This window comes from Lepidochelys olivacea (assembly GCF_965140295.1).
Source record: "Lepidochelys olivacea isolate rLepOli2 genome assembly, chromosome: 9".
Classification (NCBI taxonomy): Eukaryota; Metazoa; Chordata; order Testudines; family Cheloniidae; genus Lepidochelys; species Lepidochelys olivacea.
The window spans coordinates 98,023,440-98,040,603 of NC_140419.1; the positions used below are offsets into that span (position 1 = coordinate 98,023,440).

General features: G+C 43.2%; 1 protein-coding gene across 4 annotated transcripts in view; it reads left to right on the plus strand.

Moving 5' to 3' along the window:
• ARHGEF6 (Rac/Cdc42 guanine nucleotide exchange factor 6) overlaps positions 1-17,164 on the plus strand; it is a 60,336-nt gene that overhangs the window by 5,904 nt on the left and 37,268 nt on the right. For 3 of the 4 annotated variants that reach the window (XM_084639820.1, XM_084639821.1, XM_084639822.1), the window contains exons 3-5: positions 7,149-7,233; positions 12,675-12,802; positions 13,218-13,419. In XM_084639820.1, the coding sequence (XP_084495946.1) occupies positions 7,149-7,233; positions 12,675-12,802; positions 13,218-13,419 (415 nt within the window). Of the gene's footprint in view, positions 1-1,045; positions 1,175-7,148; positions 7,234-12,674; positions 12,803-13,217; positions 13,420-17,164 lie in introns of those variants that run through there. The other variant, XM_084639823.1, reaches the window with a different exon arrangement.

A 17,164-nucleotide genomic window follows, 5' to 3' on the forward strand; every position in this document is an offset into this window, starting at 1 on the left:
TGGTTTCTATCACCTTCTCTTGATAGTTCTGACAGTTGTGTTGGTCATCACTACTACTAATTTTTCTTCTTAAGATATTGTGATAGTGGGAACCACCAGCGTGTGCTGTTGTGTATAGAGTCTTACAAGTTCTTTTTCCTACCGCAGGAGCTCTGCTGGCTGGCTATGGAGAAAAGCTGCAGTGTTAATTTGGTGGGTTTCTATTTGAGGGAGCTGTGGCAAGCGGTAGGAGAGCTGGTTTTCTTCCCTGACTGGAGTCAGTGATTGGGGTAGAGCTGCTCCCTGGGAACCCTGCACTGGCCTTTGGGTGGAGATTCCCGCCAGAAAGGATTACCTGGTTGATTTTGAGACCACTTTTGTGCCAGGCTGCTGTAAATAAAACAATTTACATTAAGAAAATACTTTGTTTCCATGCCACAGACTTCTCCATCCCCAGAGAAACAAACTGCAAGGCCCCTGACAGATGCTACTCTTTGGCGGAGGGATGACAGTATTTTAGAGGTAGTGATTAAAATAGATGGAAACGGGATGGGTGAGATCTTCTTGGCAGCAGCCAGAGCGCTTTTCCCGTCCCCCAGCCAGAGCAAAGCGAGCGAGCTCCTTTTGCTTTGGCAGAGAGGGAAACGGAGTTTCTCCCGTATTTAACCTGTTCCCAGAGCTGCCTTCAGCGCTGGGCGGGTCTGAGAAGCGGCTACCCGAGGCACCGAGCGTTTGGCGAGGCTGCGAAGCGGACACGCTCGCTTTGGCGAGAGATGCGCCGGGCACTAGAGGCATCTCCGGGCGTTGACTCTGCGCCAGCCCGGCTGGGGCTGCAGTGCGGGGGAGCAGCTCTGCGCGCTGGGAACCGCCGGTAGAGCGCCAGGGAAGGGGCCCCGGGCTCCGGCCAGGGCCGGCAGCTGCTCGCCCTGGGGGCTGGGGCGCCCTGGGGGCTGGGGCGCCCCGGGCCGAGCGCTCCCCGGACCCGGCCGGGCGCAGCGTGCGCGCTGGGGGGAGGCGCTCCCTGTCACTTCCCCTTCCTAGCGCCGCGATCCGGCTCCGGGTCAGAGCTAGCAGCCGCCTTCCGCACCCAGCAGCGCCGCCTCCGCCGCGGACAGACCCGGGGGCCGCTGTCATGCCCCGGGGGTGGCCACCATGCCGCCCTGCGCCGCACGGAGCCTGAGTGCCCGCTCCTGCCGTGAGTAGCCGGTGCCCGCCGCGCCGCTCCCTGCCCTGGGTGCCCTGCCCTGGGTGCCCTGCGCTGTCTGCACGGCCCCCCGTGCTGAGTGCCCAGGGCCCCCTGCCCTGCGCCCACCGCCCTCTTCCCGCCGCCCCCGGCCTCCCCCTCGTCCTCTGTCCCGCAGCTGGTGTCTGGTGCCCGCACTGCTCGGGGCTAGGGCGCATGGGAAGTGTCGCACACACACAGCCCCCTCCCCACAGCAGCCTCCTCTCGGCAGCACGTTGATTCAGCGGCAGCCTCCGCCACCAAGTCCCCTGCTCACCGCCTGCCATCGCAAACCCTTCTCTGACCTTCCGTGGCAGCAGGTAAAGTCAGTCACAACTTGTGGAGCGTGGCCCGTTCTGATTGTGTGTGTCCGGCTCCCCCCGGTGTGCTTAGTGCATGCAGAGCTAGGGCAGCCCGTGCTCCGCAGTGACTGAAGCCGCCGTCTGAATATTTCAATGTTCGGCGCTGTTTATGTTTGGAGAGAGGATGCAACCAAGGCTGGTGGGGAGCGGAAACAATTGTACCGGGGCCCTGAGCTCAGCCCTTCCCCCATGCCCCCCGCCATCTGTAATGGGTGAAATAGGAGGGGGTGGGGCCCGAGATACCAGGGTCCCAAATGTCTCTGGACCGGCACAAGTTGCATAAGTGACATTTATGGTGGTCGAATCTGAAAAGTGATTTGCTCTTTATGTGGAGAAGGTGCCATGCCTAAAAACGGTACAGCGTACAAGAAAGACTGGCCAGTACCTAGGGTGTTAGGAAAGGTGGAGGTGTGACCAAAGTAGTGCTGCTAAGACTGTGGGACCAGCTATTTTGTGCTGTGCAGAATCTTCCTTGAGGAAATTCTCTTCATTAGAGCAAGGACTGGATAGTGCTGATTAAAACATTCCCCCCAGTTCTGGCATATCTCAGTTTTGCTGGTTTTCACAAATATAATTTGGTATAATATACAGATAGATATAATAGTTTGGACCTGTTCCTGCTTTCATTGAAATCCATGACAAAACTCTCATAGACTTCAGTGAAAGGAGGATTGGGCTCCTAATTGCCAAAAAGGACTGACTGCCTAATAGTTACAGCAGCAGGTGGGACTACTGCTGGCTTAGTTCACAAACCTTTGTTCTGTTTTGGTCACTTGGGTCTATATCCTTGTTGTCGGTTTCACTTTGAGTTTTGGGTTTGTGCTAATGGTCTGAGTTTTGTTGGTTTCATGTTAGAACCATGCAAATCTGCCTTTCATCCGAAGACCTAATTCATTGTTAAAAGGTTCTTAACCCTTGGTGAACCTCATTCACATACTGGGTTTATATAAAACCAGATATTCCAAAACTTTCTCACACATCCCTGGGTTTTATTCCCAGTTAGTGACTTGCTAAATATGTTAGAGCCTGATTTTGAGAGATGCTGAGCGCCTACAGCTTTTATATAAAATGAGTGGAATGTCTCTCCCTTCTGCAGACCTTAAGAAATTAAAAATGGCTATGCTGGGTCAGACAGTGGTCCATCTAGCTCAGTGTCCTGTCTTCTGACAGTGCCCAAGGCCAGATGCTTTAGAGGGAATGAACAGAACAAGGCAATTTATCAAGGGATCCATCCCCTGTCATCCAGTCCCAGCTTCTGGCAGTCAGATGTTTAGGGACACCCAAGCATGGGATTGTGTCCCTGACCATCTTGGCTAATTGCCATTGATGAGCCTATCCTCCATTAATTTATCTTACTCTTTTTTGAATGCATTTATATATTGGCCTTCACAACATCCCTTGGCAACATGTTCCACAGGTTGGCTGTGTGTTGTGTGACGAAGTACTTTCTTCTGTTTGTTTTAAACCTGGTGCCTATAAATTTCAGTGGGTGACCCCCGGCTCTTGGGTTATGTGAAGAGGTAAATAACACTTCCTTATTCACTGTCTCCACACCATTCATGATTTTGTAGACTCTATCATAACCCCCCTTCATCATCTCTTCTCTCAGGTGAACAGTCCTAGTCTTTTTAATCTCTCCTCATATGAAAGCTGTTTCATCCCTTAATTATTTTTGTTCCCCTTTTCTGTATATCCTTTCCAATTCTAATATATCTTTTTTAGCTGGAGCGACCAGACCTGCACACAGTATTCAAGGAGTGGGCATACAATGGTTTTATATAGTGGCATTATGATATTTACTGTCTTATTACCGATCCCTTTCCTAATGGTGCCTAGCGTTCTGTTAGGTTTTTTGACTGCTGCTGCACATTGTGTGGATGTTTTCAGAGAACTATCCACAATGACTCCAAGATCTCTTTCTTGAATGGTAACAGCTAATTTAGACCACATCATTTTGATTACATAGTTGGAATTAGGTTTTCCAATGTGTATTGCTTTGCATTTATCATCTGAATTTCATCTACCATTTTGTTGCCCAGTCACATAGTTTTGTGAGATCCCTTTGTAACTCTTCACATCTGCTTTGGATTAAACTATTTTGAGTAATTTTGTATCATCTGCAAATTTTATCACCTTACTGTTCACCCCTTTTCCCAGATCATTTATGAATATGTTGAACAGCACAGGTCCCAGTATAGATCCTTGGGGGACTCTCCTATTTACCTCTCTCCATTCTGAAAACTGGCCTTTTATTCCCACCTTTGTTTTCTGTCTTTTAACCAGTTACTGATCCATTAAAGGACCTTCCTTTTTATCCCATGACTATCTACTTTGCTTAAGAGCCTCTGGTGAGGCTTTCTCAAAATTCAAGTACACTATATCCACTGAATCACCCTTGCCCATATGTTTGTTGACCTCCTTAGAAATTGGTGAGGCATGAGTTCCCTTTACAAAAGCTGTGTTGTCTCTTCCCCAACATATCATTCATCTATATGTCTCATAGTTCTGTTCTCTACTATCGTTTCAACCAATTTACCAGGTACTGTACTGAAGTTAGGCTTATTGGCCTGCAATTGTCGGGATTGCCCCAGAGCCTTTTTAAAAAGTCAGCATTTCATTATCTCTCTGCCAGTCATCTGATACAGGGGCTGATTTAAGTGATAGGTTTCATACCACAGTTAGTAGTTCTACAATTTCATATTTGAGTTCCTTCAGAATTCTTGCGTGATACCATCTTGGTGACTTATTACTGTTTAATTTATTTGTTTGTTCCAAAACCTCTTCCATTGACACCTCAATCTGAGACAGTTCCTCAGATTTGTCACCTAAGAAGAATGGCTCATGTGGGAATCTCCCTCACATCCTCTGCAGTGAAGAATTATGCAAAGAATTCGTTTAGCTTCTCTGCAGCAGCCTTGTCTTCTTTGATTGCTCCTTTAGCACCTGGATCCACAGGAAAGGATTGCTGCTCTTCTAATCTCCCTCCAAGCTCCCACCTCTATCCACTTCCTCTCTCCCTCTTACAGTTGAGGACTGGGAAAGCTGCAGCTGATTTTATCCTAATATGATGTCACCAGTGCGGCCACATGTTTCCATTGGAGGAAGCCAGAATCTGTTATTTCTAATGTAGGAAAAACACCATGACTCAGTTTGGGTAAATTGGTGTGGGTTCGTTGACTTCAGTGAAGCTACACTGATTTACACCAGCTGAGGAGCTGGCCTCTTGTCTTTTACTATCATAAAGTATCGGTGGAAAGAGCCACACACACTTCTCCTTTTGGATTTGCAACTCATCTTTAATTAAGAGAACAAAATTAGGGACTAGAGAAACAGAAGGAGTAGAGTTTATATCTTACAAGTAAGGGCTTGTCTACATTATTCTAGAATAAGGTATGGAGTGAATTTAAAGTGCAGTAGTTTTTTCAGAATAACTCCCTATGTGAACACTGTTATTTCAGAAAGCTATTCTGATCAGTTTCCCCCATGTAGATAAACCTAAAAGTTGTTTGCTTTCCTTCCATCATCTTCCATCACCTTTTGCACATGTGTGCGCACACACACAGAGGGTATGTCTACATTAGACTTTTGTATCTCAGGTTAATTGAATGCCAGTTACCTCGAGGTGTAAAAGTCTAATGAAGATGAGCGCACCCATTCATTCTGGGTCTGGAGAGAATACGGCTTTCTTGAAGTATTTTTCTCATTCACTCCTTTAAAAAATATACTGATGCCACCATTCCAAGTCTGTTTTCCTTGACTGCTGAAGTGGAAGAAAAGGACATGACCCAGAAAATGACACAGCAGAGAAAACATAAGCAAACGTTGCAATCCCAGTGTTTACTTTCAGAATGAAGCCGTGCTAACATCACATCCACTAGTCACTGCCAATGGGGTCACTGTACTCGTGAGCTCTTTTAGCCTCCCTTTTGAGGGAGAAACTAATGTTGCTATTTAAAGCTGAAACCCTTGTTCAAGTAGCACCTACTGCAGACACCAGTGGGTAGTGTATGGCCCACTCCTGTGGGAGTCTTACAGAAACAAACCCAAGAACAGATTCAGCACACGCATTAGAAGATCTGCTTAGAGTATCCCCAATATATGTGGAAACTTCCTTCAATCTTACAGAGTTATAGAAGTATCAAAGGGATAAGTCTGGGTAGTTTGGAGTAGTGTCATTTGAAAAGGAAGCTACTAAGTTTAACACACCCATGTTTCATACAACTCTAAATGGGGAGGCTTCTGCTTATTAGAGTTTTATCAGAGGTGGTTTTAATACCTCTTCTTGCAGATGATATTCTCCTAGATCCAAGTGGTTATAGATTTTTAAAACCGAGAACTGCATGTTGTCTTCCTCACCTACTGTGTAGTGCCTGCTGCTCAGATGCTCCGTGATGTGTGTGGCACGTACGCTTAGAGAGAGAGAACGTATAGAAGCTTGGATTCAGGGGAGGGCAAAGGCACATTTTACTTCTAACTTTATTAGGAATTTGGTAAATGTGCCTGAGGAACTATATGTAGGAAATGAAAAAGGGCCACATCAAAGAGTAACCCCTCTTTCTGTGAATTTTTTAAGGTAATGAATGATCTTGTGCTTGTTTTCCACGAAGTACTTTTTAGTGCACTGGGAGAATCTGTCAATGGATAGTGTCTGGCTGGACAGTGGCTAAGGCCTTCCGTGCTCATTGGCTTTGCAGAACTATAGCTCTAGCCCCAGTACAAAGTATACCTCTTAATGAGCAGGTGGTGTCCACAAAGCTTCTTGTACCTCTTCAACCCCACCCAAGCTTTGGAAGGATTTGCACAGACCCTCTGCACTAAGGTGAATTTTTTCCATATCAAAGAGTGAGACTGTGGCTAGAGTGCTTTAAAAACCCAAAAAGTATCTCCTCCATTATACTGGATTGGTGTAACCGTGAATGCCACTTACAATGCAGAATTTTATCTCCAGGGTGATGATGGTCTAATAGGCCAGGTCCAGAAGATCCACTGACCCCAACAGATCACTGACATGAAAATAAAACCCTTCCCATTGATATATATTTTTGCCACCTGCTAATTGAAGCAATGAATCTTTTTGAATGGAATGTCTTATACACTGGATAATGAGTGCCTGCTGCCTGGGATAACTGTAAATATGTACCGCGTGCTATGTTGTAAGTGCAGAACATCCTGTGTTTGGCACCATCGCTGTTAAAGTATTTACACTCTCAGGCCCATTAGCTTAGATTACTAAAATGGCAGTGAAATCATTCCTTCCCTCTAAGCAAGTGACAAAACTCTGAATTATTTCAAGGGGAGCAAGATCTGACCCTCATTTGCCAACGTCTTCCTTTCATGTCCATAGCATCCTGCTCTGAATGGGTACATGCACCTTCTTTCAGCATCTGTTGCCAGTTTAACTTCACTAAGCTAAAAGGAAGTTGAACAAATCAACTCCAAAACCTCTTCCTATATTTGAAATGCTGCAAAGATGCTTAAGGGGTTTTGACCATTTAATAATCACTGTCGTTGCTTACCAGAGTGGGCCAGTAAAACTGGGATTATAAGATGTTTTGTGTTAAACTGACATAGTTCCTTTTTTACAGCTCTTTGATGCACGCGATCTGTATGCCGGAGGAAATTTCTCCAAGGTGCTGAATACCTTAGCAGCTGTAAACAAAGCTACTGAAGGTATGAAAACTTTTATCTTTTTTTTAAAATACTACCTCTAAGTATGGTCTACTATTTTTAGTAACTCATGATTTCTAATTATTTTCAAAGGTTTGGCAGACAGGACTGCCCACCTGGAGCATGTGGTACAGTGGGATTAACATTTGCATTTCTAGTGATTTAGGACTGAAATGTGCTACCTGAGATATGCATTTTGGAGGTTAGAATCTTCTTTATACTATGGCCCTTTACATGGTTCTGGCTGTATAAATGGACCTTCAAGTGCGTCAGCATAAATCGGCCTTAATATAAATGAGACTCTAGCCCCAACAAATGCAAACATCGAATTTTAAATGGTACATTTTAAAGTTTGAAGAAAAAAGTAGACCATCCGCATTGGACATTTGTTGAATGTCTGGCAATTCTGTGTGTTTAGACGCTCAGTCCTGTGTGTCAATGACCTTTGCTTTTCCTTGTTTAGGTCTGTGAAGTGCGTCTCCCTGATCAGGCATCAGATGCCCGCTATGTGCACTGTGCTACTTACAGTACTGTCGGCTCTGGTCAGTGCAGGAGCAGGTCATTCAGGCAAAGCAAATCTGGGTTGTCCCTTCTCAATATTTAGCTGTTCTCTAAAATTTTCCTCGTTCTTATTTTCTGTCAAATCAGATATAAAGTGAGAAGATTCAAAAGCAAACCACTAAATACCATGAGCGTGGAAACAGTCTTACTTTATTAGGTAGAACTCCCTGCACCCTGTACTGTCTGTAGGAAAGAATTACAGTCTATTCTGGGGAGTGTGGGGGAGGGAGGAGCAGGATGCCTTAATGGGTAGGTTTGGTGAGAGAGCTGCATTTCACAGATCTGAAAAAAGGTTGGAGGCGGGAAGGTAGTTATGGTCCCAATCTTGCAACTGGATCTGCACAAGCAGACCTCTGTGCCCAGTGGAGTCTGTAAGGTTACAAATGGCATACTTTAAAGCCTCTCATGTTTCTTTATTATGTTGAAAATTGCATATTAGGTTATTCACACAGAAAGAATTTAAAAATCCAATTTAATTGTCACCCTTCAGGCCCTTTGTTTACTTTTTGCATTTCTCTCAGGGTGGGAAGGGACAATATGCCCACTCTTGCCTAGTTAGTTGTGCTGTCGAGTCCTCTTGCATTAGTGCAACGCTGCAGGGGAACATACAAAGAAGAAACTTTCTATAGCATTTTAATTCCAATGAGAAACATTTTTGCTGAGCTGAGGTTTTATAAAACCACATTTATACAAAACCTAATTTTGGGGCCTGAGTTTACCTGACAATGCCCCTTTAAAAGAGCTCTCCCTTTTCTGAATGCTGCTCCTCTTAGACAGAAAAATGCAAGTTCTTACCTCCAGGTGTCCAGCTGATCCACTGCTTCTGCTGGTTAGTCAGCTGCCTGAGAAGCCCATGAACAGCAATTCATCCTCAGTGCATCTTCGTAAAAGGCCCTTAGTGGGCTCATTAAATGAAAAGCCCTTTGGGGGCCAATTCAGAAGATCCTTGTGGGCCAATGGGATGCTAGTACAAAATGCAGGTCAGTTGGAAGGTACGCAAGGCAAATTTGCATGAAAACAGGATCTTTTGATTTCAGTTTTCATCTGCTCTGGTGCTTTTCCCCACCTGAACTCAGCACCCTCTCTGGTATTGACTGGTTGGCTTTTGAAATTATGATGACATCACAAATGAAGACTTATTTCAGCTAAGGGATGACCTGCAGCAACAGCTAAATATTTAAGACACAAAGATCCTATTTTCAGTTGAAACCATCTCTCGTATCCATTAATTCTTTAGTGCCTTTGGATGTACACAACATACATCAAGCAAAATAGTTCCCATATGGCCTCAGCATATGTCATACATCTCAGAATTGGAAAGGAAGAAAGTCTGATATGGTAGCAGAAATGTTAGCAAACATAATGTAAATTGGAAAAAGTTCTGTAGTGCCAGCAAACTTAATAACAAGTAATGTAATTATAGAGCTAGTGCCTATATGCTATACTCAGGATTGTTGCATTTGATATTATTTATTTATTTATTATGAAAACAAATAACGGGAGGACTATTTGCCAGCAAACTAGATGTTTTAGGAAAGAAGGTTTCTGCCTAATACATTTGGGAGATTGTTCAAGACTATTATAATCTCTTGTCTGTTTGCTGCATATGTCTCAGGTATTTCCAGATCACCAATCTTTATAGTGTTTAGGGGCTGATAACAATAGTTTTACATTTATATAGCACCTTTCTGTCTGAAGGATATTATCTGTCTTACAAACTATTTACATATAGAACATCTGAAATGCTCTGCTGTGTAATAATCACTGTTGTTACTTTGCCAAAGGGGCCAGTGAAACTGGGATCATGGGAAGTTTCATGATAAACATCAGTTTGAACACATGCTTTTTCTGTTAAAAGTTAGCATAGCTTGGTACCTGTGACATAATTAATCGTTCAGAGGGAGAAAACCTTTGGAAAGAGGAGAGAGGTAAAAAGCTATAGTTCTAAAATGTCAAACCATTTGGTGGCTTGACCCAGTTCCCAGGAAACAGGAGACCTTGTCCCGGAAACTACCGCCACAGATGGCACAGATTGGCTCCCAGGCGTGTGGTCTCACCAGAGAGGCCCAGAACTAAGGGGATGAAACGCCTCCTCACCCTGGGGTCCCTCCAGTTCAGGGCTGAGTCATGTTAACGGGACAGTGCAGGGAAGCTTGCCCTAATGCTGCCTGGCTGTCATGTGGATAACAGAGATTCCCCTTAGTGGCTTCTCTGAGCTCATGCTTCCCCACCCACTCCATTTCCTCATGCAGAGGACTTTGTGCTAGCCCTCAGTGCAATTGCACACCCAGACCAGTGTATATTTGTGAAGCCCACATGCATGGTGACTTCATGGATGCAGTTGTGGAAGGTAACTCTGATTTTCCATAATAGTGTGTAAAGGTAGAATGCAGGACCTCTCTGCATTGCATATCAAGTGTTAGGCTTTCATTTTAGGGGAAAAAATCAGGCTATAATAATATGATCTATCAGGCTGTGATGATACGCCTAAAATAGTATAATCGGGCTCTGAATGGAAAACTCAGCTAGTTTAACCATATTTTGACAACATATGGCGAGCTACCCACAGCAGCATTCCATTTTGGAGCTGGCGTAAAGTAGGATGTCAGTTTGATGTAACATAAATTATAGGTTTTGCTGCCAATTTGTCAGAGTCAGTTTTACATTTGTCCCTGGATATTTACATACGTACAGAACTAGTAATACAAGGAGGTAAAACTTTAAAATCTACAGTAACCAAATAATTTTCTTGATACTGTTGTTCATGGCTTGGATAGGTTGAGGAATGAAGACTTGTGGTTTATGTACTCTGTCTTTTCAAAACAAATCATGAGGGAAAACATCTAAAATTGGCCACATGCCAGTCCTGCCAGTTTGCTGACCCTCTGAACACTGAAAACAGCTGAAACAAGTGATCAAATGTCAGTACATTTTAGAGAAAAACACCCTGTCTTTGCAAAGTGGGTTTTCATCCTGTTAGTTAGTGCTACCAACATTTCAATTCAAGGAGCTAAGAATTAGATTTCACTTTGTGTGCATCAGGAAATCCTATTACATGGGGGTGAGGAAAAGAATTCAGTCAAGAAGAGGTGGTAGAATTACTCATGAACATTGCCACAGATAAGTGGACCATAAATCGTGCTAACCATTGCCACAAACATTATTTATTTTATTATTTGTATTGTGATAATGTCTAGAGCCCCAGTCACAGACCAGCACCCCATTGTGCAAGTTGCTGTACAAACACAGCACAGAATGACTGTCTCTGCCCCAGAGACCTTACAGTCTAACTATGAGCTTGAGCCAGTGCCCACTGAAGACAGCCATTGAGTCCCATTCAATGGTCATTTATTGGATCAGGTCTAGAAAGAGTAGTATGATTATATTACAGAAAATCTCTGGGGGGAAAAAAGACCTGACTAAGAGTAATCGTTCTCCCAATCCTCCAAGATGATGAGCTCCTTTAGCTCCAATTGAAGTTCCTTTCGGAATCACAATGACAATGAGAGTGAAGGGCAACCGGTGCCTTGCAAGACAGGACTGGGCCCTTTATTTTCTAATTTCAACAATGTCTTTTGCAACAACCTTTCCTGAATGTGCTTGATATTTGGAGTTCATCTTCCCCTGTTGCAATAAAGCAACACACTTAGGCTTTGTCTACACTATGCAGCTCTTAGTGACATGGCTGTGCCGCTACTAAAAAGTACGCAGTGTAGCCGCGGTGTGTCGGCATGAGAGAGCTCTCCCACCAACAAAAAACTTCCACCCCCCAAGAGCATTGGTAGCTTTTTTGGCAGGAAAGCGTTCCTACCAACAAAGCGCTGTTCACACCTGCGCTTTTCGTCGGCGAAGCTTTTGTTGTTCAGAGGTGTTAAAAAAAACACACCCCTGGATATTACCCAGGATGGGCAGGGATAGTGTCCCTAGCCTCTGTTTGCCAGAAGCTGGGAATCACTTGATGATTACCCGTTCTGTTCATTCCCTCTGGGGCACCTGGCAATTGGCCACTGTTGGAAGACAGGATACTGGGCTAGATGGACCTTTGGTCTGACCCAGTATGGCCATTCTGATGTTATATTTAAATGGAATAAGAGTACCTACAGAAAGCCTTTAAATCCCCTATACTTTACAGCTTCTTGAAATAACATCTGCCTTTGCTTCATTTGCAAATGACAGCATATGAAACTCACATGATCTGATTATTTTTCCAATAACATGGAAATGTGAAACAGTAGTAGAGGGTTAATGAGAGCGATAATTTCTTGAAATATGATTTCTCTGCTTGGAAGCATACAAGTGAAAATTCTGTTGTGCAGGGGACTGGATAGTTCATGGGATTGATAGTGGTATAAGCGGTTTCTAGTACTTATGCTGCTGGTTTAAATGTAGCTCAGGTCTATAATGACCAACAGGTTTTTATCACTTGACAAATATTTTAAGTGGCTAGAGTAGAAACAAGTAAACTTATTGGTCACGAAATATAGCCATAAGTACCAGCCACCCACTTATCTCCCACATCTCATGCAGGTGGCATTGAGAATAGAGACCAAGAACTTAATTCCAAAACTGCAAGCTCTGTCTGTTGGAACGGAGGAAGACTCTCCGTTAGCTGTCTGTAGGGATTTATGTTTTCTGTCAGTCATTAGAGGGTGACATCTCATAATCTCTTCTCATGCTAAAATGTAACACATTTTAAACTATTTATTTACATGGTTAATGGCATTGGTCCAATCAAAATAAGCACTGCAGCATTCAGCTCTGAGCCCCTAAATATTTGGGGACTGTATAGTTCTGTGCATTTATTTGCTCTCTTAATTGTGAGGAAATAGAGACAATTTTGTAAAACACAGATTACATTTCAGTTTATGTTTTTCCTTCAACAGATCAGCCATCAGAAAGGCCATGTTCACATTTATCATCTCATAGCTCGGCTGCCAGCAGCTCCCAGACTAATTTACACGGAACAGCATCTCAGACTTCAAGAGTGTTACGGAGGCAGTCGAAACCTGTGGTACTCTTGATTTAAAATCTAATATCAAGCATAATAGTGACAACCATTGATCTATCATAGAAAAGGGAGCACATTCTAGTGACAAGAGCAGAGGACTGGGAATCAGAGTTTAAGTTCTATTCCCAGCCCTGCAACTAGATTGCTATATGATCTTAAGCAAATCAAATGGCTTCTCCGAGCTTCAGCATATCTGTCTGCAAAATGAGTATACTAATACTTATCTGCGTCTCCTGCTATTGTGAAGGTTAATTATTGCTTGTAAGAGACATTAAGATCCTCTGATGGAAGGTTTTATATAAGGGGGTGATATTATTGCTGTTATAAAAATGCAAACAATAGTATCCTCATGACCTTAGTATAATTCTGGTTACCCCCTGAATTGGTTTCTAATACTCTTTAATGTTTGTTTCCTTAGGAGATGGTCGAAAATGGCAGTTATCAGTTGGTGGTAAAGGCCAGGTTCAATTTTAAGCAGACCAATGAAGATGAGCTCTCGGTGAATAAAGGAGACATTATTTATGTCACCAGAGTTGAAGAAGGGGGCTGGTGGGAAGGTACATTGAATGGAAAAACAGGCTGGTTCCCCAGTAACTACGTCAAAGAAATCAAGTCCGCCGGTAAGCAAATCTTCAGTGGCTCATTGAATAACAGCATAATGCAGTTTGTCCCCTGATGCCTTCCAGAAACTGCAGTTGTTTGTTAAGCAGTGTCAGCGTGCCCAGTGCTGTACCAGAAATAGTGGCAGGAATAGGGATAGAAGGAGACAGCCCCGCCCTTTGCATACCTTGCTCTGCAGCTTCTTCCCATCTCAACTCAGCACTCCTGTCTGAAACGGCAGAGCCCCAACAGCACAGAGTGGGAGTAGAGTAGCTTACATGGCTTTAGAAACAGGAAGAGCATGCTGGGTTGTCTCCATGGCATTTGCCTTCAGTTTTAAGTGGGGGCCAGTTGCTCTCTCCAGTTTCTAAGCACAGAGCTTGCTTTCTGCTGAGGACCTTTCTATGTGTCCGGTACATATTTTCCTTTCAATGTAGCCATTCCTGGGAGCAGTATAATTAACGCTCAGAATTTCACTGTGGAAGCCAGCAATAACTATGTGGCCATAGGGAATGATTCCTTTGTTTATATGTAGCTCTGGCTGATTTCACACAGTATGCTTTATCTAGATGCATCTTCAGCTGCAGGCAGCATAAGAGAAGAGAACCTGCCTGCTGAAATTTTAACTCCTTTCAGTTTTGCCTTGAATTTCCTGTAAATTTTCAAAAAGAATGAGGAGTGCTTGTGGCACCTTAGAGACTAACAAATTAATTTGAGCATAAACGTTCGTGGGCTAAAACCCACTTCATCGGGACATGCATCCGATGAAGTGGGTTTTAGCCCATGAAATCTTATGCTCAAATAAATGTGTTAGTCTCTAAGGTGCCACAAGTCCTCCTGTTCTTTTTGCTGAGACAGACTAACACAGCTACCACTCTGAAACCTGTACATTTTCAGAAATCTATGCAACAGTCATGACATCAGACATCATCCTGGTTAACTGCCCTCTTGTGGTTCCAATTCATAGATTCATAGATATTTAGGTCAGAAGGGACCATTATGATCATCTAGTCTGACCTCCTGCACAATGCAGGCCACAAAATTTCACCCACCACTCCTAAAAAAGACCTCACACCTATATCTGTGCTATTGAAGTCCTCAAATTGTAGTTTGAAGACCTCAAGGAGCAGAGAATCCTCCAGCAAGTGAGCCGTGCCCCATGCTACAGAGGAAGGCGAAAAACCTCCAGGGCCTTCCAATCTGCCCTGGAGGAAAATTCCTTCCCGACCCCAAATATGGCGATCAGCTAAACCCTGAGCATATGGGCAAGATTCATCAGCCAGATACTACAGAAAATTCTTTCCCGGGTAACTTGGATCTTACCCCATCTAAAAACCCATCACAGGCCATTGGGCCTATTTACCATGAATATTTAATTACCAAAACCATGTTATCCCATCATACCATCTCCTCCATAAACTTATCGAGTTTAATCTTAAAGCAAGATAGATCTTTTGCCCCCACTACTTCCCTCGGAAGGCTATTCCAAAACTTCACTCCTCTGATGGTTAGAAACCTTCGTCTAATTTCTAATCTAAATTTCCTAGTGGCCAGTTTATATCCATTTGTTCTTGTGTCCACATTGGTACTGAGTTTAAATAATTCCTCTCCCTCTCTGGTATTTATCCCTCTGATATATTTATAGAGAGCAATCATATCTCCCCTCAACCTTCTTTTAGTTAGGCTAAACAAGCCAAGCTCCCTGAGTCTCCTTTCATAAGACAAGTTTTCCATTCCTCGGATCATCCTAGTAGCCCTTCTCTGTACCTGTTCCAGTTTGAATTCATCCTTCTTAAACATGGGAGACCAAAACTGCACACAGTATTCCAGGTGAGGTCTCACCAGTGCCTTATATAACGGTACTAAAACCTCCTTATCCCTACTGGAAATACCTCTCCTGATGCATCCCAAGACGACATTAGCTTTTTTCACAGCCATATCACATTGGCAGCTCATAGTCATCCTATGATCAACCAATACTCCAAGGTCCTTTTCCTCCTCCGTTACTTCTAGTTGATGCGTCCCTAGCTTATAACTAAAATTCTTGTTATTAATCCCTAAATGCATGACCTTACACTTCTCACTATTAAATTTCATCCTATTCCTATTACTCCAGTTTACAAGGTCATCCAGATCCTCCTGTAGGGTATCCCTGTCCTTCTCTAAATTAGCAATACCTCCCAGCTTTGCATCATCTGCAAACTTTATTAGCACACTCCCACTTTTTGTGCCCAGGTCAGTAATAAAAAGATTAAATAAGATTGGTCCCAAAACTGATCCTTGAGGAACTCCACTGGTAACCTCCCTCCAACTTGACAGTTCACCTTTCAGTAGGACCCGTTGTAGTCTCCCCTTTAACCAATTCCCTATCCACCTTTCAATTTTCCTATTGATGCCCATCTTATCCAATTTAACTAATAATTCCCCATGTGGCACAGTATCAAACGCCTTACTAAAATCTAAGTAAATTAGATCCACTGCGTTTCCTTTATCTAAAAAATCTGTTACTCTCTCAAAGAAGGAGATCAGGTTGGTTTGGCACGATCTACCTTTTGTAAAACCATGTTGTATTTTGTCCCATTTACCATTGACTTCAATGTCCTTAACTACCTTCTCCTTCAAAATTTTTTCCAAGACCTTGCATACTACAGATGTCAAACTAACAGGCCTATAATTACTTGGATCACTTTTTTTCCCTTTCTTAAAAATAGGAACTATGTTAGCAATTCTCCAATCATACGGTACAACCCCTGAGTTTACAGATTCATTAAAAATTCTTGCTAATGGGCTTGCAATTTCATGTGCCAATTGCTTTAATATTCTTGGATGAAGATTATATGGGCCCCCCGATTTAGTCCCATTAAGCTGTTTGAGTTTCGCTTCTACCTCAGATATGGTGATGTCTACCTCCATATCCTCATTCCCATTTATCATGCTACCATTATCCCTAAGATCCTCTTTAGTCTTATTAAAGACTGAGGCAAAGTATTTGTTTAGATATTGGGCCATGCCTAGATTATCCTTGACCTCCACTCCATCCTCAGTTTTTAGCGGTCCCACTTCTTTCTTTGTTTTCTTCCTATTTATATGACTATAGAACCTTTTACTATTGGTTTTAATTCCCTTTGCAAGGTCCAACTCTACTTGACTTTTAGCCTGTCTCACTTTATCCCTACATATTCTGACCTCAATAAGGTAGCTTTCCTTACTGATCCCTCCCTTCTTCCACTCCCTATATGCTTTCTGCTTTTTCTTAATTACCTCTCTAAGATGCTTGCTCATCCAGCTTGGTCTACAACTCCTGCCTATGAATTTTTTCCCCTTTCTTGGGATGCAGGCTTCCGATAGCTTCTGCAGCTTTAATTTAAAATAATCCCAGGCCTCCTCTACCTTTAAACCCATAAATTCTTCAGTCCAATCCACTTCCCTAACTAATTTCCTTAATTTTTGAAAGTCAGCCCTTTTGAAATCAAAAACCCTAGTTGCAGATTTATTTTTGTTAATCCTTCCATTCAATTTGAACTGAATTAGCTCATGATCACTTGAGCCAAGATTATCCCCTACAACCATTTCCTCTATGAGGTCCTCATTACTCACCAAGACCAAATCTAAAATGGCATCCCCTCTAGTCGGTTCAGCAACTACTTGCTGAAGGAATCCATCAGCTATCGCATCTAGGAAAATCTGAGCCCTATTATTATTACTAGCACTCGTCCTCCAGTCTATATCTGGGAAGTTAAAGTCTCCCATGATCACACAGTTTCC